At 37.2% G+C, this 22,636-nt stretch overlaps 1 protein-coding gene across 5 annotated transcripts in view; it reads right to left on the bottom strand.

Annotated features, from left to right (window-relative positions):
- The window catches only part of KIAA0408, a 34,828-nt gene that overhangs the window by 7,718 nt on the left and 4,474 nt on the right, over positions 1–22,636 (bottom strand). For 2 of the 5 annotated variants that reach the window (XM_082633531.1, XM_082633533.1), the window contains exons 2-3: positions 13,674–15,493; positions 8,293–8,533 (exon numbers count right to left, since the gene is read on the bottom strand). In XM_082633531.1, coding sequence (XP_082489657.1) covers positions 8,293–8,533; positions 13,674–13,822 — 390 coding nt within the window. In that variant the 5' untranslated portion in view covers positions 13,823–15,493. Of the gene's footprint in view, positions 1–8,292; positions 8,534–13,673; positions 20,649–22,636 lie in introns of those variants that run through there. The other 3 variants (XM_082633535.1, XM_082633532.1, XM_082633534.1) reach the window with 3 other exon arrangements.

The raw sequence follows: 22,636 nt of genomic DNA, 5'->3' as shown, positions 1-22,636 counted from the left end.
CAGCAAGATACTGTGCTGGACACTCCATTCCAAACAACTAGCAAGAGAGGAACACAACCCCATCCATTAGCAGAGAGGCTGCCTAAAATCATACTAAGTTGACAGACACCCAAAACACACCACCGGATGCAGTCCTGCCCACCAGAAAGACAAGATCCAGCATCATCCACCAAAACACAGGCATCGGTCGCCTCCACCAGGAAGCCTACACAACCCACTGAACCAAACTTACCCACTGGGGGGAGACACCAAAAACAATACGAACTACGAACCTGCAGCCTGCGAAAAGGAGACTCTAAACACAATAAATTAAGCAAAATGAGAAGACAGAGAAATACACAGCAGATGAAGGAGCAAGGTAAAAACCCACCACATCAAACAAATGAAGAGGAAATAGGCAGTTTACCTGAAAAAGAATTCAGAGTAATGATAGTAAAGATGATCCAAAATATTGGAAATTGAATGGAGAAAATAAAAGAAACATTTAACAAGGACCTAGAAGAACTAAAGACCAAACAAACAATGGTGAACAACATAATAAATGAAATTAAAAATTCTCTATAAGGAACCAATAGCAGAATAACTGAGGCAGAAGAACGGATAAGTGACCTGGAAGGTAAAACAGTGGAGATAACTACCACAGAGCAGAATAAAGAAAAAAGAATGAAAAGAATTGAGGACAGTCTCAGAGACCTCTGAGACAACATTAAACGCACCAACATAAGAATAGTAGGGGTCTCCGAAGAAGAAGAGAAAAAGAAAGGGACTGAGAAAATATTTGAAGAGATTATTTCCTATATTCCTTCCCTAATATAGGAAAGGAAATTGTCAAGTCCAGAAAGGGCAGAGTCCCATACAGGATAAATCCAAGGAGAAACGTGCCAAGACACATATTAATCAAACTATCAAAAATTAAATTCAAAGTAAAAAATATTAAAAGCAGCAAAGGAAAAACAACAAATAACATACAAGGGAATCCCCATCAGGTTAACAGGTAATCTTTCAGCAGAAACTCTGCAAGCCAGAAGGGAGTAGAAGAACATATTTAAAGTGATGAAAGGGAAAAACCTACAACCAAGATTACTCTATTCAGCAAGGATCTCATTCAGATTCGACAGAGAAATTAAAACCTCTACAGACAAGCAAAAGCTAAGAGAATTCAGCACCACCAAACCAGCTTCACAACAAATGCTAAAGGAACTTCTTTAGGCAGGAAACACAAGAGGAGGAAAAGACCTACAATGACAAACCCAAAACAATTAAGAAAATGGAAATGGGAACATACATATCGATAATTACCTTAAATGTAAATGGATTAAATGCTCCCACCAAAAGACATAGACTGGCTGAATGGATACGAAAACAAGACCCGTATATATGCTGTTTACAAGAGACCCACTTTAGACCTAGGGACACATACAGACTGAAAGTGAGGGGAGGGAAAAAGATATTCCATGTAAATAGAAATCAAAAGATAGCTAGAATGGCAATTCTCATATCAGAAAAAATAGACTTTAAAATAAAGGCTATTACAAGAGACAAAGAAGGACACTTTGATCAAGGGATCAACCAAAGAATAAGATATAGCAATTGTAAATATTTATGCACCCAAAATAGGAGCACCTCAGTACATAAGGCAAATGCTAACAGCCATAAAAGGGGAAATCAACAGTAACACAATCATAGAAGGGGACTTTAACACCCCACTTTCACTAATGGACAGATCATCCAAAATGAAAATAAATAAGGAAACACAAGCTTTAAATGATACATTAAACAAGATGGACTTAATTGATATTTATAGAACATTCCATCCAAAAACAACAGAATATGCTTCCTTCTTAAGTGCTCGAGGAACACTGTCCAGGATAGATCATATCGTGGGTCACAAATCAAGCCTTGGTAAATTTAAGAAAATTGAAATCATATCAAGTATCTTTTCTGACAACAATGTTATGAGCCTAGATATCAATTACAGGAAACAATCTGTAAAAAATACAAACACATGGAGGCTAAACAATACACTACTAAATAACCAAGAGATCACTGAAGAAATCAAAGAGGAAATCAAAAAATACCTAGAAACAAATGACAATGAAAACACGACGAAGTTTATAGCAATATAATCCTACCTCAAGAAACAAAAGAAATCTCAAATAAACAACCTAACCTTACACCTAAAGCAATCAGAGAAAGAAGAACAAAATAACCCCAAAGTTAGCAGAAGGAAAGAAATCATAAAGATCAGATCAGAAATAGATGAAAAAGAAATGAAGGAAATGATAGAAAAGATAGAAAAGCTGGTTCTTTGAGAAGATAAACAAAATTGATAAACCATTAGCCAGGCTCATCAAGAAAAAAAGGGGAAGACTCAAATCAATAGAATTAGAAATGAAAAAGAAGTAACAACTGACACTGCAGACATATGAAGGATCATGAGAGATTACTACAAGCAACTCTATGCCAATAAAATGGACAACCTGGAATAAATGGACAAATTCTTAGAAAAGCACAAGCTTCCATGACTGAACCAGGAAGAAATAGAAAATATAAACCAACCAATCACAAGCATTGAAATTGAAACTGTGATTAAAAATCTTCCAACAAACAAAAGCCCAGGATCAGATGGCTTCACAGGTGAATTCTACCAAACATCTAGAGAAGAGCTAGCACCTATCCTTCTCAAACTCTTCCAAGATATAGCAGAGGGAGGAACACTCCCAAACTCATTCTACGAGGCCACCATCACCCTGATACCAAAATCTGACAAAAATATCACAGAGAAAGAAAACTACAGGTCAATATCACTGATGAACATAGATGCAAAAATCCTCAACAAAATACTAGCAAACAGAATCCAAGAGCACATTAAAAGGAACATACACCATGATCAAGTGGGGTTTATCCCAGGAATGCAAGGATTCTTCAATGTACACAGATCAATCAACGTGATACACCATATTAACAAATTGAAGAATAAAAACCATATGACCATCTCAGTAGATGTAGAAAAAGCTTTTGACAAAATTCATCAGTCATTTATGATAAAAACCCTCCAGAAAGTAGGCATAGAGGGAACTTACCTCAACATAATAAAGGCCATATATGACAAACCCACAGCCAACATTGTTCTCAATGGTGAAAAACTGAAACCATTTCCACTAAGGTCAGGAACAAAACAAGGTTGCCCACTCTCACCACTGTTATTCAACACAGTTTTGGAACTTTTAGCCACAGCAATCAGAGAAGAAAAATAAACAAAACAAAACTCTTCTTTTCCAAATCGGAAAAGAAGAGTAAAAATGTCACTGTTTGCAGATGACATGATACTATACATAGAGAATCCTAAAGATGCTACCAGAAAACTACCAGAGCTAATCAATGAATTTGGTAGTGTAGCAGGATACAAAATTAATGCACAGAAATCTCTTGCATTCCAAAACACTAATGATGAAAAATCTAAAAGAGAAATCAAGGAAACACTCCCATTTACCATTGCAACAAAAAGAATAAAATACCTAGAAATAAACCTACCTAAGGAGACAAAAGACCTGTATGCAGAAAACTATAAGACACTGATGAAAGAAATTAAAGATGATGCAAACAGATGGAGAGATATACCATGTACTTGCATTGGAAGAATCAACATTGTGAAAATGACTATACTACCCAAAGCAATCTACAGATTCAATGCAATCAAACTACTCTCAAACTGCCAATGGCATTTTTCACAGAAGTAGAACAAAAAATTTCACAACTTGTATGGAAACACAAAAGACCCCGAATAGCCAAAGCAATATGAGAAAGAAAAATGGAGCTGGAGGAATCAGGCTCTTGGACTTCACACTATACTACAAAGCTACAGTAATCAAGATAGTATGGCACTGGCACAAAAACAGAAATATAGATCAACGGAACAGGATAGAAAGCCCAGAGGTAAACCCACGCACATATGGTCACCTTATCTTTGATAAAGGAAGCAAGAATATACAATGGAGAAAAGACAGCCTCTTCAATAAGTGGTGCTGGGAAAACTGGACAGCTACATGTATAAGAATGAAATTAGAACATTCCCTAACACCGTACACAAAAATAAACTCAAGATGGATTAAAGACCTAAATGTAAGGCCAGACACTATAAAACTGTTAGAGGAAAATACAGACAGAACACTCTATGACATAAATCACAGCAAGATCCTTTTTGACCCACCTCCTAGAGAAATGGAAATAAAAACAAAAATAAACAAAATGGGACCTAATGAAACTTAAAATCTTTTGCACAGCAAAGGAAACCATAAAAGATACGAGAAGACAAGCCTCAGAATGGGAGAAAATATTTGCAAACAAAGCAACTAACAAAGGATTAATCTCCAAAATTTACAAGCAGCTCATGCAGCTCAATATCAGAAAAACAAATAACCCAATCCACAAATGGGCAAAAGACCTAAATGACATTTCTCTGAAGAAGATATACAGATTGCCAACAAACACATGAAAGGATGCTCAAAATCACTAATCATTAGAGAAATGCAAATCAAAACTACAATGAGGTTATCACCTCACACCAGTCAGAATGGCCATTATCAAAAAATCTACAAACAATAAACACTGGAGAGGGTGTGGAGAAAAGGGAACCCTCTTGCACTGTTGGTGGGAATGTAAATTAATTCAGCCACTATGGAGAACAGTATGGAGTCTCCTTAAAAAACTAAAAATAGAACTACCATACGACCCAGCAATCCCACTACTGGGCATATACCCTGAGAAAACCATAATTCAGAAAGAGTCATGCCCCACAATGTTCATTGCAGCTCTATTTACAATAGCCAGGACATGGAAGCAACCTAAGTTTCCATCAACAGGTGAATGGATAAAGAAGGTGTGGCACATATATACAATGGAATATTACTCAGCCATAAAAAGAAATGAAATTGGGTCATTTGTAGTGAGGTGGATGGACCTAAAGACTGTCATACAGAGTGAAGTAAGTCAGAAAGAGAAAAACAAATACCATACGCTAACAGATATATATGGAATCTTAAAAAAAAATTGTTCTGAAAAACCTAGGAGCAGGACTAGAATAAAGACACAGATGTAGAGAATGGACTTGAGGACACAGGGAGGGGGAATGGTAAGCTGGGATGAAGTGAGAGAGTGGCATGGACATATATACACTACCAAATGTAAAACAGATAGTTAGTGGGAAGCAGCCGCATAGCATAGGGAGATCAGCTCAGTGTTTTGTGTCCACCTAGAGGGGTGGGATAGGGAGGGTGGGAGGGAGACACAAGAGGGAGGAGATATGGGGATATATGTATATGTATAGCTGATTCACTTTGTTATACAGCAGAAACTAACATACCATTGTGAAGCAATTATACTCCAATAAAGATGTTAAAAGAAAAAAAAAAGAATAACAGATTTACTGCTGCTCAATATTTACCTAAATCTCAGATGAGTGAAGCACTATAATATAGTTAATGCCTGAAGGATATGCCATGCATTTATGCTGTAAATACTAATAAATCTGTAGTTGGATGAAGTCAGGATAGCATCAAATTGCAGCCATGAATCAACTGTTTTGGTGCCTGTAAAATTATCTGTACTGAACATTTGTGGCCATTATAATTTTGGCTGACTTTGAGGGACATTATAAGAAGCAACCCTCAAAACACCATGCTAAATCTAAGGATGCTATTGGTAGCACCGTCCTCTTTTAGAGGAGTCATGGGTGGAAACAAAATTACTTTAGTTGCAAAATCAGGGACGAAAGTGCTATTTCTGGGAAATAGGTTTGCTTTTGTTTTCTGAATACTGAGAAACATGCATTTGATCATTTTTTGTCACTTACTAGAAAGAGATTTGTTGCATGCATTTCACAAAGGATACTTCCTCTTGTCTTCATTTCATCTTTCTCTTCTAGTTTTGGAATACTTTACCTTACATAGAATTTTATTCGACATCTTAAATTCTCTTGGGGACTTAGGTGAAGTATGAATAAACAAATATCATTATATTATTGATGGAAAACCATTTATTTTGTAAAAGGAAATCTGTGTTACTCGGTACCTAGCTCTTTTCAATGGTTATCTGATCAAAGGAGACAATCAGGAAAGATGGCAATGTGATAAAAAAAATTGCCAGGCATCTAGTAACTCTATTAAGGGTATCTATCTGGATTAATCTAGGTTTCAAAGATCCAAGTACGTACATCTTCATCTTGTAATAGCAAATGCAATGATTGTGGATAGTTGCTGAACAAAGAATCATTAGCATCTTAATACCTAACATTGATCCTCTCACTAATGACATTTTTACTTGGAATCACAGAAGTTATATGCATGCACCGGGAAATGTATAATTTTCTAATATATGGCTTAATAAGTTGTGTCTGATTTAATACACAGAGCTTAGTGATAAATACGAAAGAAATACAGTCTATTATGCTTGTGGCATGTTACATTTTTTCCAAGTGTTGATTTTTAATTTTAGTTAAAAATATTGTCTTGATTTTCTGTGACATGTGCGGACAATTTCCTCCTGTTTTCTACTCCCAGCTTTGTAGCCTCTAAGAAGGTACATTCTTACAGGTACAAAGCTGGAAGTGGGAAAAAATACATACATACTATGCCATTTTATATAAGGAACTTGAGAGCATCCATGAATTTTGGTATCCACAGGGGCTCCTGGAACCAATCTCCCATGTATACCGAGGGACAACTATATTAGTATGATAAGGGGAGCACAATGCTAGTATTCAGGTATTGAACAGCATCATCTCTCGGTGGGTAGTTTGGGTAAGCACATTATGTAAACATATTCCCAGGTATGGTGTTGTATACTGCAGGCAGAATGACATAAATAGCACCACAGCTACTATCCAAGATAAAGAAAAAATATTCCAGCCCTTCTGTCAGTATTTCTATGGACTATCACCTATGTTTAAAGTATGTTTAATGCCTGCTAATTGATAAGGCTAATGTTTTCCATAGATGGAATCTACAGAGCTGTCAGAATAATTATTTGACAATAACAAATTTAACCGGACAGCAGAATATCTTAGCTACATGGCTTAAACAACTGGCTAGACTAATCCTGACTCCCTTAATTATTTTGCTTGGATGCTAGAATTATCTGAGATTATTACTAACTGGACCTTCCAAACCTTTGGAAGCCAATGAGTTCAGGTTTCGAATTGGAGTTGTGGATTTTGATTTGACCTAGCCATCTCCCTGTTGATCCAATCTGAGCCTCTGGGTGCAGAAGTTAAGAGAGCAAGCAAAACGCATTTTCCAAACTATAGAAGGATGAGAAGTAAATTCTCCTTTCAATCTGTAATCATCTACTACAGGGCTGCCTTCTCAGCTTTATTTTAGAGTAGTCACATGGCTATTCTTTTTTATTTTTCCTTTTAGCATGCCCATTTTATTTTATTCATAACCAATTATAGGGCTGTTAATAAGAAAAATATTTGCACTATAAACACATAAAGCACCAGCTTTGATTGTCTGTGAATAAAGGCCAAGGAGTCTGTTAAAATAACTGCCTTGGCAATGTGCACAAGACCATATAAGTCAACAGCAGGGAATGTTACAAGAAAGCAAGATAAGTATAAATAATTTTCAGTTGGAACAAGCTTGAATATACATCAATGCAGATACTTAAAGGAAATATTCTGGGCCAAACAGGGTGAAGGAATAAAATTATTATTTGTATTAGAGTCTCGGCATGTCATTTTTAATAAATTCTTTCCAAATAAATGTGCCACACCTTGCCAGGATAAATACCATGTCCACCTCCATTTTCTTTTTGATATATGCCACTCTTTTGGATTATACTGAATTATCTAATACATAACTGTCTTTAGTAGACATTATTCATAAGTCATCTCTGAAAAGATCTGTATTTTAATGCCCAATTATAATTTTACTAAAATATGTTCTACTAATTATATTTTTCTTCTGTTTTCACCCTGGGCCCGGAATTTGAAAACTTATGCAAAATACATACCTCACTTTTGATACCACGGCACTCTAGTCAGAAAATAATAAATTGATACACTTTAGAAAGACATTTCAAGTTCTAATTTGCATGCAAAACTATAAAATAAGCATAGTCTCTACGGTAACATTGGGTTAGGTTATGCTATTTTTGGTCTAGTAAATATCACTGAGACATGCATCTTTTAGGTGGAATTGGAAAGTAAAAATAGTTTCCAATACAAAACGAACCAACAGAATTTTCATTCTGAGTTTTAAGTTTCCAGTGCATTCAAAACAAATCAACTTGTACCTCTTCTATCTTCTTCTGCATGATCTTCCATTGACTTTCCCATTCCTTTCTTTCATTGTCAAACTGGTCCAGTAATTCCATCTTTTCCTTGCGCCAGTTAGTCTCTGTGTTCTCCCACTGCTTATGTAGGTCCATGGCAACCGTGTGAGTGTTAGTGAAGGGGTGTTTCTGCCCGTCTCTGCCTTCTCTTAACTGTTTCTTGGAAGCTTGGAGCTGTTTTATTTGAAGCAGTCTCACTTGCCTTTAAAACAAAGCCTAATATAAACATAACAAGAGAGAGTTCCAAATCCATGTGCTTTCTGGAAACATTTTATCAGTTTGTCAAGAGCCATTGACATAAACAAACTTTAGGAAAATTGGACTCAAAAGAAGAGATGACAAAAATATCTGCCTAAGGAGAAACTAACACAGTCAAAGAAAAAAGTATCATCCAAACTTTTTTTCTTCCCCTTTCTGAGACCAGACAGGAAAATTACAGTGGACAGATTGGTTAAATGCATGTGTGAGATATAAGTATTCATTTAACTAACCACCTAATCTGAACATAGAATTTTTCATGAATATCTAAGAGTGGAAGTACGAAATTCAACTGTTTAGTCACATCTACACAACTGTGGTGGATTCTGCTGCAATGGAATTACTCCTTCTGTTCTGATGCAACCAGATTATATATTTCTGTGACTTAAAGTCCTGAGATGGTATTGGGCTACAATCTCAATTTTACACTCAGAGTTCAAGCTTGTGGCAAACGTGATTACTGTATCAATAAGACCCCAATGTTGGTAGTAAGTCTGGGACTGATGTATCAGCAAGAAACCAAACTAAAGCATAAAAAATACTGTCATTATTTTATTTCATCAAGTAAAATGTAAAAGCAGCAAAATTATCCTGAAAGCCATATGTTAACACTTATCCATGCTCTTTTTTCCTTCTAATAGACTATATATCAGAACCTATCTTCTGATACTGAATACAGAGAAATGAAAAAAACGTTTTCATCAGTTTGCAGGGAAATTCTTTATCATATTAAGGAGTGACTGAAATAATTAGGTTTCTAGCATTCAGGGCATGTGTTTTCAGGATCTGAAGATGCACTTTAAAATACCTGATTGGTAACTCTGTTATAAATCACCTAAAATTTCTGAGATTTAGTTTATTTATATTAAAATGGGGGATATCCACAGGGTTATTACCAAGATTAAATGACATATGGACTGCAAATTGGTTTGAGAAATATAAAATTTTCCCTATTTTTTGATTTAAAAAATCTTGTGCTGACATCCACTGAGAATATTTTTATTACTAAAGTCAGATACATTTTTTAATGGGTAGAAATGCACATTTAAAATGTTTGAATCTCCTTCTAAGATAATCACGCCTATAAGAAGTCTTAACTCTTTAGCTTTTAAAAAGCTAAAGAGTTGGCCAAAAAAAGCTAATTTGGCCATGACCAAAATGTCTTAACTTACCAGGTGGTAGCTGATGCTAATTTTGAGCAAAGTTCTCGAGACTCAGTAGCTGCCTGGGTTCTGGCATTGTCTAATGAAGCCCACATAACCAGGAAGTAAGCCCCATTCTGCAGTCATAGAAGACGGCCACATATTTTATATCCCAAATATAACATAAACATTGAAGACATTCGATTTTTGTCAGACTGCTCTGAACATGCATATCCAAGTGGTAAATTGTTCCAAACATGTATTTTTGAGTTGCAATCTATTAATGAATTATAATAGACTAATAAGGATTTTAAAATGTCAGTGATATATGCAGGGCTCCACCCTCAAAAACACCCTAATAATATTGGGATCTATATGGTTACTCTTCTATCAAAAATTTTGCTACAGATACTTTGATCATCCTTACCTATTTCTTTGGCACTCATAAAACTATGACTAATTCAGCCAAGAAAAACAAGTAATTTCAGATTTAGCCATTAAAAACACTATCACGTCTCATTTTATCCACTCAGCCATGCCTTTTTTCTAATCTCATTTTCCATCCTCTCTGTCATCCTTCCTTCCTTTTGCTACCCTCCAATCCTGTGAGACAGGGACCACAAGTACCTGCCACAGCAAATGCAAGTTGTCCCAAAATAAATGTGTCGATGGAGACATAACAAAATGAAGATAGTAAAGAATGTACAGAATTTTGTGTTTTGGTGAATCTGTTATTGATCTTGATTACCTATTAATTTCTAGGTTCATCTAATAACTATTCGCAGGAAATGCAGACAGTGCTAATTTTGAGACTGCAGACTGCTTTAAACTATATGTAATTAACTGTGAGCTGAAACTATCTTGCTGACTAGCAGGTATTTAACATTGAAACTACTTAGGAAGAGTGAAGTGGTTTCAGACATCAAGAGGTAGTTCTAGATTTAACCAAGGGTGTTACAGAAAGAGAGCAAACTAATTTCAAGCTACCTGGAGAAGAGGTGCTATGATACTCCATGTTTCATTCCATCTTTAAACACTGTAAATGTTCAGAAATCATCATGAAGTTTCTCCTACAATTATGTAGCAAATGGCTCCAATTTTTCTTTTTATTTCTAACTCTTCTTGAACCACTTCCAGGTCAGGGTGAAAGGGCACAAGACCCTTTTCTTTTTTACCTACTTGAAGAAGATCATCCAGGAAAACCCTCAATCAGGCTTGCCCCTGGTAACAGGACTATACATGAACCCAGGTAATGTTCCCTAAGCAGACAGAATCCCGCACTTCATTGCAAAGAGCCAAATTCATCACTTAATACGGCGAAGGGCCAATCTACAGAGCTTCCCCTTTCCAGGACCAGAGCAATATCTAGTGCCTTAAAATGTAATGGTTATGGATAAAAAACAAGCCTTGGAAAGAAAATTCCTATAGGGCAATATCTGTGCCAATTTCTGTGGGAGGGTTTATTTCACCTTTCTAGTATCTATGTCTTGTCATAAATGTCAAATGTAATACGGCTAAATATATTGCTTTCTCCTCTAAAAATAAAGTGGGGTCCATAGAGTTTTGGGAGAATTAAATGTGCACGAAAGAGAATGCTTAATCAAAGCGACTAACACTGCTTTGGACCATAATGGATGCTCAATAAATGCCTGTTTCTTGGTTTCTTCCTTCTGTCCTTGTCTCCCTCCCGTTTTGTGTTCCCCCTACTCTCCTTCCTTTTATTTTGTGTTCCCCCTACCCTCCTTCCTTTTATTTATCTTCCTCTAGAATAAAACTGATTTTGATTTTGATTTAATTAGAAGATTCATAGAAGCAAGTGTAATTGTGTGAACTCATATTTTTAACAGTTTTCCTTTGCTCTCAGTATTTTTCAAGTATTTTACGAATACAAGGCAGGTTAAATATTTAGGAAACTTTTTTATTGTTAGCAAAAATTTGAATAGACAAATCTTATATAAAACTGCTTTTGTTATAATTCTCCCTAAATGTTAAAAAAAATCCAACTAATAGAGCAATCTTGTAGGGACATAACGTTCTGTAATGAAAAGTTATGGGGTAAAATGGCTCAGCCGATTCAAAAACTCAATCTCAGTGCTTTCTGCTGAGGCAAATATAAAAGTTCTCTTTGTTCCTAGTTGTCACTTGTTTTCGCCCACAGATATTGGTATCTCTGTGGGAGATAAGGAAGAATTTCTGCGATCTACACCCTTCACTCTCCATTTCATTTCACTCCCTCCAGAATGTCATTCAGAATAAAATTTGATTAGAGCAAATGTAAAAGGACAGAGGGAGCTGCACTACTTAGTCATGCACACGTTCTTCCCCCAACAACTCTAAGCGAGCATTACATAATCCATTTTAACCTACTTCCCCCTCCCCAAGGCCGGAAGCCAGAATTGTAGAAGGGTTGTGAGTGGGTTGCATAAGTATGGGGATGGGAGGAAAAGAGTTCTGCTAACCTTCCGGCCCTACTAGGAAGCAAAATTTAAAAGTAACACAGAAGTTTCACAATAAATCATTTCTATTTCCCATGTTAGCCTCAAGTAGGTCATGGTAACACTTCTTCGTCTGAGGGGTGCTCCCTTCTCACTACACCTTGGTTGTTACCATTTCAACCTTCATCTCCCCCATTGAAAACTGGACTTTAGCCAAACAAATGAAACAGCGTTAGGGGAGTTGACTCGATTGCAACTTCTCTCTTCTGAGAGTCTTGTTCAGAGTGTTTGTTTCTTGCTCTCTGATTTCCTTTTTATAAACATACTGCTTTTCATATAATTGAAAAATTTTCACTTGTAGGAGGTTACATATTCCAATAGGAATGCCACACACAGTAGGTACTGTCAATCTCACAATTCTTAGAACCATCATTTGCCTTGGAGATGCTTTGCTTCCTCTTAACTTTGAAGAATTAGGAATTCCCACATCTATACCCATCAAAGTTATGCACCATTTGCCTCCAAGATTCTCTAGCCCTTTCTCTAGGCTATTATGAATCACTTGCATCATTTCAACTGATTATAAGACCTTATTCCTCCCCTACTGTTCACTGGCGAATGCATTTTTTCAAAGAAAACTGACTTGATTTTGTTACAAAGCAAAAGGGAATTTAAAAAAATTCCTATTTCTTGCTATTTCAGAATTGTTCCTCATGTTCCAATAGGGTCAAAGGGATACTACCACGTGCAATTCTGAAATCAATTTTGCCTTTTCATTTTATTATCTTCTCCTTGTTTCCTCTCCAGTTATATATTCAAACTAGAAAATATCCCAAATACAGGAGCACTGATTTTACTTCTCTTAGCTCATAAAAGCTTTGAAAGATGCATTTGGCTTGGATAAACAAACACCTAAACTTAACCAGCTTAAACAGTAGAAGCTCTAGTGGTAAGGTTCCCTCCTAATTGCAGATTAACCCATTATGAATGGCATGCACTTCAACTCAAATCACAGAAACACTTATCATGCAGTAAGCAAACCATCATCTTGGATGAATTTCACTGATTTATTTTTCACTGCAATTTTCAAATACCAGCAATTTCAAGGGTTGTGAACTTTACTTTGCAAATGTTAAAAAGTCTTCATCCTAATGAAAATAGTGTTCTAAAAAATAAATTTAGTGAAATCTTATGGTAGGGAAAGTGGTGTTCAAAGTACTGAGAAGCAGTGTTTCAAAAACACAGTCTCAGAGAGCAGATGGTACCATCAGTCCAGAGTCAGGAAATCCACTCACAGCAGCTGGACCTTCTCTTCCCTGGGAGTCAGTAAAATCCGTTACGCACCCTGTTCCACTGTTTTTAAGCCAAGACACAGACACTGAATCAGACAGATGTTGAAATCACCCTCCACTTAAACAGTATCCACAGTTTCAAATATGTCAACAGCGGCCCTCTATATTTTGCCACAATTAGTCACTTGCTTTCAAACTGCCAGAAAGAAACATACCTTTTTGCTCTGGGGAGAAATCCTATGGATGTCCGACCACTGGTCAATCTAGCAATGGGAGGACAGCCGGTTGTTTTAAAGAGAAAAGTCTCAGCACGGTGAATCTTGCTTCTTTGCACAAAATGGGAATGCAAAATAAGTCCAACCATTTAACAGAGAGATACTGACAAGTCCCTTTGAAACCTCCACCATTTCACAAATCAAAAAGCTACTCAGCTCATGTCACAGCAGCAGCTGAGGTTACTGTGACGTCAGTTTCTCGGAGGCGGCCTTCAAGCCATCTCTTCCAACCAGAGCTCTGTAACTTTAGAGCAGCTCCTACTCTGGGTAAACAACTCCAGGTCCAGGACATTTTTAACTTTTATAAGGGAGCCCAGTATTTCCAAACTTGCCAAAAGAGCTGGTGTTAATATCACACAATGACAATGGCCAATTTTACATTCCATTTATTTGGAAAAGTTAACTCCTTTTTTACAGGCAATAATCATCTCTTTGCCTACCTCTCTCTTTCCCCTTTTAAAAATGTACTTTTCGATGCCTTTGGAAGTTGGTCTCTGGATGTGGCAGAACAATATGTGCAGAAATTTTACATATATAATCTCAAAAGATTTATGAAAAGGTATCAAACTTCTGTCTTGAAATAAAGTAGAAATGGCATATATGAAGACCAGCCTTCTAGTTCTTTGTGATTCTATGGCAGCTTGCTGCTTATATCTATAGTGATGGTGATGTCTTTCTGCTAGTGGAAATCAAAGCCCATGGGAGAGGATGATACTTATTGTGATAAGGAAAAAACCAATGAGATACCCATGTACTTGTTTTCAATAAAGGTGTGCTGCAGCCTAATTCAGCAAATAAACTACATAAAAGTTTAAATAATATGGGCTTATCCTAAGTCTAAAGTCTGTGTGGTCATTAAAGCATTACATAATCCCTGTCACATTATTTTTGCCTGCTTCCAGATTCCAGATAAATATTTCATGGGGAGTTAAAAAGTTGACTAAGAATGACCTGTTCATAGTAGGACTTTAGTACACGTAGGACAATTGAATGAAATCATACTCTGTGTTTTGAAAGCCTGGCATCAAAAGCAAAAACCACCCCCCCGCCCCCAAATCTCAAAAGCAATGACAACGACAATAGTTAGAGTAATAATAGTGATGACTCATGGAGAGACAGCTCTCTGCAAGGCTCTGTGCTAAGTACTTCTAATATCTAAGGTATCTTTATCTTAGCTCACTCTCAGAAAATGTGTCTGTAGATATTAACCCAAGTTTACTGATAAAACCAAGGTTCAAAGAGGCAGAGTATCTTGCCAAAATTCACAGAAACTTGACCATGCAGAGAAGTAGGTCTTGGAAACAGTTTCTCTAACTGAAGACCCTGGAATTTTGTCACAGAGATATTGGTTTCAAATTACTGCCACTATTTATCTGTGTGAACTTCGAGTTTGTTACTCCTGTAAGGGGATAATTATATTTACTTTGCAAGGATGTTGTAAGAGTATGAGGGGGTCCTTACAGTGCCAGGCACTTAAGAAATGTTAGTTCATTCTGCCTTTGCCCTTATCAGGACACTCCGGACCTCTCTTCCACTCCAGACCTCTTAACTTCCATGTGTCATTGGTAAATCAAATTAAAACTGTTTTCTACACCCTATCTGAACTTCAGATAATCTGTAGCTAATTACAGGAGGAATTATGTTGTGCTATCCTCTATACTATCCCTCAATAGTACCTGTTTCGATGCCCTTTTTCATGGATGTCCCAGTGATTATTTATTGCAGGTGCTTCATCTGCTTCTTGTCATGGTAAAGTTGACCTTAAATTATATCAAAAATAGAATAAAAAACTAGGGACAAAAAACTTTGACAGAATTTCTCCCAAGTCTACCATTAATTGTAGTACTTACCAACCCTTTCTGTTGAATAATTTTTTATGCATATTAGCTAAAATTTCCATGCTATATTTCATACCCCAGAGAAATAAAGCAATGCAATTAGATGACAGCACACAAAGGCAATAAATACTCAGCTCAGGTATTTCTGAACCTTTCCACTAAAAATTTCTAAGAAAGCTTTGTTTTAAGAAAAGATCCTGCTGTTATGTACATAAAACGAATGGATTTTGAAAACAGATGCTGGTATACCCAGCCCTATAGTGATATTCAGACATCTTGAAGTGCCTGACATTTTCAAGCAGGTGTCAAATGGCTGAAAACCTTATGGAAAAAAATGCAATTTGTTGCACAATCCAGGTCACTTTTAATCCATTTAAATATTTAAACCTTCAAATATGAAAGTGACTCAAATTACTGCTCTATATATTAGAGAGAATTTGGAAGAATCATTCATATCTGATGTCATACTAATCCCATTTCAGTGTATAACAAATATGCAAAGAAATGCATGTAACAATTCTTAATGTAAAGTAAATGTAGAAACATGAGCTGCTATCAAGAAACAAAAAAAGGAAATCCTGGAAAGGGTTTGAAAAGATCTATATAAATGATGCTATTAAGCCACAAACTAAAACATTTTGGAAAGGGGGAAAGAGCAATGAGTGCATAAATGTCACTAGCAGGTGTTTCCAGACTTACAGAATTTTAGAGCCAGAAAGAACCCCTGAAATCATCTAGCCAAGCTTCTAATTTTACAGCTGAGGAAAGAGGCCCTGATGTTAAGCCATTTGCTCAAGGTCACAAAGGCACTAACTAGCAATGCCAGGAATAGAATCCAGGTCTTCTAATTCCTGGAGAAGTGCCTTAAAGTTTAAAATTCCAAGGAGCTCAAGGAAGGGAATAGAACCCAGGGATAAGAGTTTGGGGTGTGAGACATTTATTTCTGGCTTCATTAAATCTTAAATTCAGTTCTCTTCTAAGTCCCAAATGAGGGAGCTAATACTTCATCTTCCAAGTATAACACAGGAGTCATGTAACAGAGTATTTATCTTCATGGCTATTTATTTAAAGAGGTTTGTATCCTTCAATAATGTAAATCCTCGGTCAGAATACGAAGACAAAAGAACTTTAACTTAGTGATGGAAGAAAATCTAGGGATAAATGCACCAACTTGCCTTTAGTATACCACTGCACAATTACTTTACAGTTTCCTGTCTGAAGGATGATCTTGAAGCACCAAGAAGCAGTTATTTATTTAATCTCTTTATACTGGGTGGCTTCTGATTTTTGCTTGTATAGTTTTTCAGCCCCTTTTTCTTTTACTCTTTAAACATATTTACCAGTTAAAGGGGTACTGTATTTCTATTTTCATTGTAAACGATATGGAAAAAATTGGAAAAGAGATGACTTTGAAAAACTGAACTCATTCTTATAGCATATTATAATTTAGGAACTAGGGGACTTCGCTGGTGGCGCAGTGGTTAAGGATCGCCTGCCACTGCAGGGGATACGGGTTTGATCCCTGGCCCGGGTAGATCCCACATGCCGCGGAGCAGCTAAGCCCGTGTGCCACAACTACTGCGCCTGCGCGTTCTAGGGTCCGTGCTCCGCAAAGAGAAGCCACTGCAGAGAAGCCCGCGCACCGCAGCAAAGAGTAGCCCCTGCTCGCTGCAACTAGAGAAAGGCCGTGCAGCAACGAAAACCCAACACAGCCAAAAAAAAGAAGCTATTACATGTGGCATTTTAAATAATCCTTCCTTCTAGAATAATGTCTGCCCTTTACAATTTTCAAAGCGCTTTATGATACATCTCAGTTGTTTAGCAGAACTCTCTTGAACATGAAACGATCTTCCATTCTTAGGGAGAGGTCTTGGGCATTCCAATTAACATTCCACTTAAAAAGTATTTGTGAGCACCAGCTCTCGGCCAGCTGTAGTGTTAGATCCTGAGGACTGGAAGAAGAATAAGACAAATCTTTGTCCTCAACAAGCTCCATCAACTCTGAAGATCCCTGAAATGTGACCTGCAGCATGACTGTCCACTTCCTGAGTATTCCATGAAACAAATTTATAAGCAAATGTGGGGTGCTTCTCCTGGTAATCTCCATAGTGTTCCACCAAGGGGACCACAGTCCCGTGTTGTGTTACTCCCAGGCCTTGCTGCACACTGCAATCGCTCAAAGAATTATTTAAAAGTTCCTAAAGCTGGAAATTTCCTCCACTTTCTGAACTAGACCATCCAGTGGTGAGGCCCAGTTTTCTTAATTTTTATAAAGTTCTACAGCTGAGTCTGTGAAATTTGGTCCTGTGTTATTTGAGTCCTAGAATGACAGAGTTCGGACTCTGTGTTAGCAAAAGAAATAGGTTGACACTTATTAGAATCTGTTTTAGATTATACAATAATGAGAGTCACACACAAAGTATTTATTATCCATGGAAGTTACATGCTTAGGTTGTTGTGTTTCAGCTAACGTGCTATTTTCCCAGTGCTGGATGTTTTTTCCCTAGAATCACGGGATGCTGGCTGTCTCTTCTATTCTGAGGGATGGTGACATGTCAACAGATTTTTTAGCCAAGCAAATCTGTCATGGGGCTTATGTACAGGCATTTCCAGACGACAGAAATATTCAAAAGAAATAGTTTCAAACTATCTGTTTTATTTTATTTTTTAAAGTACTGGTCTATATTTTGAGGAAACAAAACAATAAAACATTTTAAAAATGTGAGCTATTTAAGACTAGAGACAGATCTTCCTTACGGTTTTCAAATTTGTTTTTAGCATCTCACTATATTATTTTCAGATTCTTTACTTGGGAGATGTTGATAATGATGACAACAAAAGCTAAGTAATACAGGAACTGTTCTAGGGCTACCTCTCATTTCATTCCAGAAAAGGGCCTTGGGAATGCCTTTCCACCACAAGAGGGCCACCCTGAGTCACTTCTGTTAGGAAGTTCTAGCAGGAAAGCAGGTCTAAGAGAGGCCATTTAGGGAGTATAATATGAAGGACAAAGGAACTGATCTGTATTCTCCCAGTCCTGCCCCATCCCAGAGTGTTGCTACCCCACCTATATCTTCTACCAGAAATAGGAGACAGCATTATATTTTTAGTAATTGTCTAATCAAATGCCATTGACAAAGGAAGCGATTACTGGCTAGTCACAACTTTGCTCAGAAAAGGAGAGTTGCTACTCCCAATTAAAAGAATGAGAAATCCCCTGAAAGAACAAACAGTGAAACAGATCTCTCCAGACTACTAGACCCCTAGTTCAAAAAGGAGGTAATAAAAATGCTAAAGGAATAAGAAAGATGATTGATAGAAGTTCAGAGCACTGTAACAAGGAACTGGAAACTCTAAAGAGGAACCAATTGTAGTTTAGATAACTCAATTGCTGTGATTACAAACCCATCTAAAAGAAAAAAAGAAACAGCTAACACACAAAAGGGCTGGAAGGAACAATCAATATAGGTAAGCTTTGATCGGAGCCTGGGGAAAGTAGTCTTTTTCATTCGTGGGCCGGGGAGCAGGGAGAGAGACGGAAGATCAAAAAGAGGAACTGTATGAGTGGTGCTAGATTTTGAGGGGCTAATGTGAGAGGTCTTGGTGCCCAGGTGCAAAGAAATATGGCATCATGATGTGAGAAGGCTACGGTAAAGGATCTGGAGATGAGGGTCCAGGAAGGGAGGCCCACAGTCACACTTCAGTGTAGCCTTGGGTCCACTCCAATCAGAGACGTCTGCAGAGACAGCTGGACCCACTCTCTACACCAAGATCTCTTAGTTAAGTCCACAGAGACTCTAACAATGCCTTGACGCCTATGCTTGGCCCTTACACTATATTCTTTTGTTGTCGTTGCCACTGAAATATTTTGCACAGTAAGATTCCTTCATTCTTTCTTTTCCAATTATTTTGCATCTACCCTACTGTTTTTAATCCATCTACTTTCCACAAATATGAGTACTTCAAACAAATAGCTACTTGGGAATAAATTACATTCCCTCGTAAGTGACAAGTGTGACCAGAGGCATGAGTTTCTCTTCCTGGAGAGCTTTCTCACTCTAAGATTTGAAGGTCCATTGCTGGGGGATCCTCATTTTCCTTCAGCTACCTCCTCTGGCTGCTTTCCTGGGGCTTTTCCCACTACATGGAGTCTAAGCAGGTAGAATAATGCTAAGACCTTCCATACAGTGGTTCTGGTGCTTCTGCAGATACACATTTCCTTTCAGGTAAAGGAGCTCAGATTCCAAAATCCAGAATACATTAATTTTGCTGACTCATTATGTTAACCACCATCCCCTCCCCCCATCGAAGTTCTAAACGACTGATCTAGGCTGACACATAGGATGTCTATTTAAATAGTCTAAGTCTGTTTTATCTGTCCAGGAGTTAATAATACAGAGGGAATGACAAACGGAATGGATTGTACAAAAACTGCACATGTTCATGAAAAAGAAAGGGAATTACAAACTAGATGCTAAACTGAGTTCTGACATAAACAAATAAAAGACACTATATGGTATTTTTTTAAAAAAGCTCTTAAATTCTCTTTCCTTACTAAGCCATTTGAGGTAAGTGGACAAACTGATGAGCTTCTCTCTGCCCCTCAGACTCTTTAAATTTTCAAACACATAGGTTAAGGCAGGAACTTTCAACATGAACTCAAAGAGCTGACTTGCTGACTTCACAGGTACATTATGTTGAAGTATCTCAGAAAGGAACAAATGTTTGTCAGCCTTCGATGATCACTTATGCCTCTTGCTTGTTAACACAGATTTTATAAGCAGCTCAGCTCAAAACACTCAGAAGAGACTACAGAAAAAAAACATGTAAAGCACACTTTTTCAGAATCAATGATTTCCAGAGTTCCATCTTTGGAGTTGGCAGTATAACAAAGCTACTGAAATAGTTGTATCATTCCTGAATACTTCAGGGTCCCTTCCCATTTTGTGAAATGAGTAACTCTTCTAAACGTTTCTGAAAGGCTCTAGTTTTTCAATTAGTGCAATCCTCCAACATACTGTTTATTTAATATCTATCTTGGTACAAGATAAAACTTTTAAATTATTTACCTAATATGCCTAAAAATGTTCTGGTAATTTAAAAGAAAAAGAATCAAAACAAAAGCAAAATATTATGAACTGAACTTGAAATACCCTAAACAGAAATTTTGGTTTAGACAACATTCAAAGAAACATTCTCATCCACAAGTCAAAACAGTTACATGAATATTTTTTGAAAGGCTGAAAAACTGCTAAACACCACTGATTATATACTCTTATAGTAAATTTTATGAATTTATAAAATCTTACAATTTTATTTTCAGATGTTGGATTTTCATGGTATTTGATTTAGCTATAGGAAAACTTAGATAACTATGAACTAAAAAAACCTTTTATAATTGTAACAATGAAATTGAATAATCAAGAAATGTCAATACATTTAAGCTTAGTAAACATAAACATCTGAGTCATAAGATAAGATGAGGTTCTTTGAGACATCACAGCCTGGTTTGACAGTGGGAAGTGAAAGGTGGAGATTTTTCCTTATTTTTAACAGGCAAGTGTTGTCTTTGCTGCTCCTGTTCTCTGATCAAGCGAGATTATAACAGCACTCTACTTGAAAGTGGTTTCTAAAAATGCTGTCAACTTTTCCCACTTTCTGATATTATCCTCTACCACTTTCTCTTCAATCCTTATATTCAATTAGAGCATCTCAGCCAAAGCATGACTCTACCAGAGGAAAGTGGGCTGTGGTTCTATAAGAATATAGCTACCAACACTGCATGAATATTTAGAGTTAAGGCTTAGCTACCAAATTGACATTCCAAACTTCATTGGCAGCTGATGAAATAACCATATCCCACTCTACCACACAGATTGAAATGAAGGCTGGAGAACGCAAGCCAATACGCATTCCAGGCTGAGCACTGAATTTTCCCTTGTTTTATGAGTTTGAGCCTGTTCTGCTTAAAAGTAGCCAATTGAATTCTTTTTTTCCTTAAATCTAGGCCAAATTACCAAAGACACTCCTTCCTACACACAAGAATGTGCACACAAAGGAATTTTTTGTTTGTTTGAACTTATTTTCAGTGTGATGTTTAAATAGCACAGATTCAAAGGTGCAAATATGAGAAGATTCCTTGTCTCAATAATTGAAGGATTTTGTTTTCTTCATGAACAAAGAAGCCTGGGTGTTCCTCTTTTAGAGCTAGCTTTATACAACAAAGATAATGCAAGGAACAGGATCAAAGGAGAGGGGAAGGAGATATTGGGGGCTCTCTTTCTGAGGTCTTGGGTCATCTTTGTTAACTTTTCTTCCCATGACTATGCCCTGTGGTGTAAGGGAGAGATGCACCCTAGATCCTTGGTGCTCATAGAACAGCCTGAAGTTTCAGGGAGAAGGGACAAGGTCACCTTGTGCCTGCTGGCAGTTTGCTGAGACCACCTTCCAACTACCGGCCCCCAGCAGTCCCCTAAGATAGATGCAGGTCTGAATTCTCTGACACTAGGTGCATTTCCTATTGTACACCACAGTGTGTAGAGGTGTGTGCGTACACACAGGCACAAACTGAGAAGTCGGCTATGCAGTGGGTAGAGCACAGTTGGAAAGAGCCTCCAAGTCTGTCCTGTTTCCCCTCATCATTATCTTACTGGGGTTGCATATATGAAGAGCCTGGATGGAGTTCAAAATTGTCATAAAATTCTTCTATAAAGTCAATGCCTTAGGAAGCCATAGGTAAGATTGATACCCTTGTTGCCAGGATGACTTTAATTCCTCACAAGAGATCTGAGGGCAAGGTTGGTGTTTTGGTTAGCCCAGCCATCCCTTGGTTAGCATCTCCTTTCTTGTTCAGGTCACAAGATATTGTTGAGGTATATGTACCAGCCCTGCATTGCTTTATGGTATTATTCCATCCAAGAATGCCTAGGGATTTTATTGTGTTCTCTTAGGGAAATCTAACATGCTCTCAGGTATGCAATGAACAATAAATTGCAACCACAAACCTTTTTGTGCACTTCAATAATAGTACATGTCAAAGTTAGCTGTTTACATGTCTGTTCTGGT

The sequence above is a fragment of the Mesoplodon mirus genome (genome assembly GCF_964341445.2).
Source record: "Mesoplodon mirus genome assembly, chromosome: 10".
Lineage (NCBI taxonomy): Eukaryota > Metazoa > Chordata > Mammalia > Artiodactyla > Ziphiidae > Mesoplodon > Mesoplodon mirus.
Note: the sequence above shows the minus strand (reverse complement) of the source record. Positions and strands in the feature narration are given on the sequence as shown.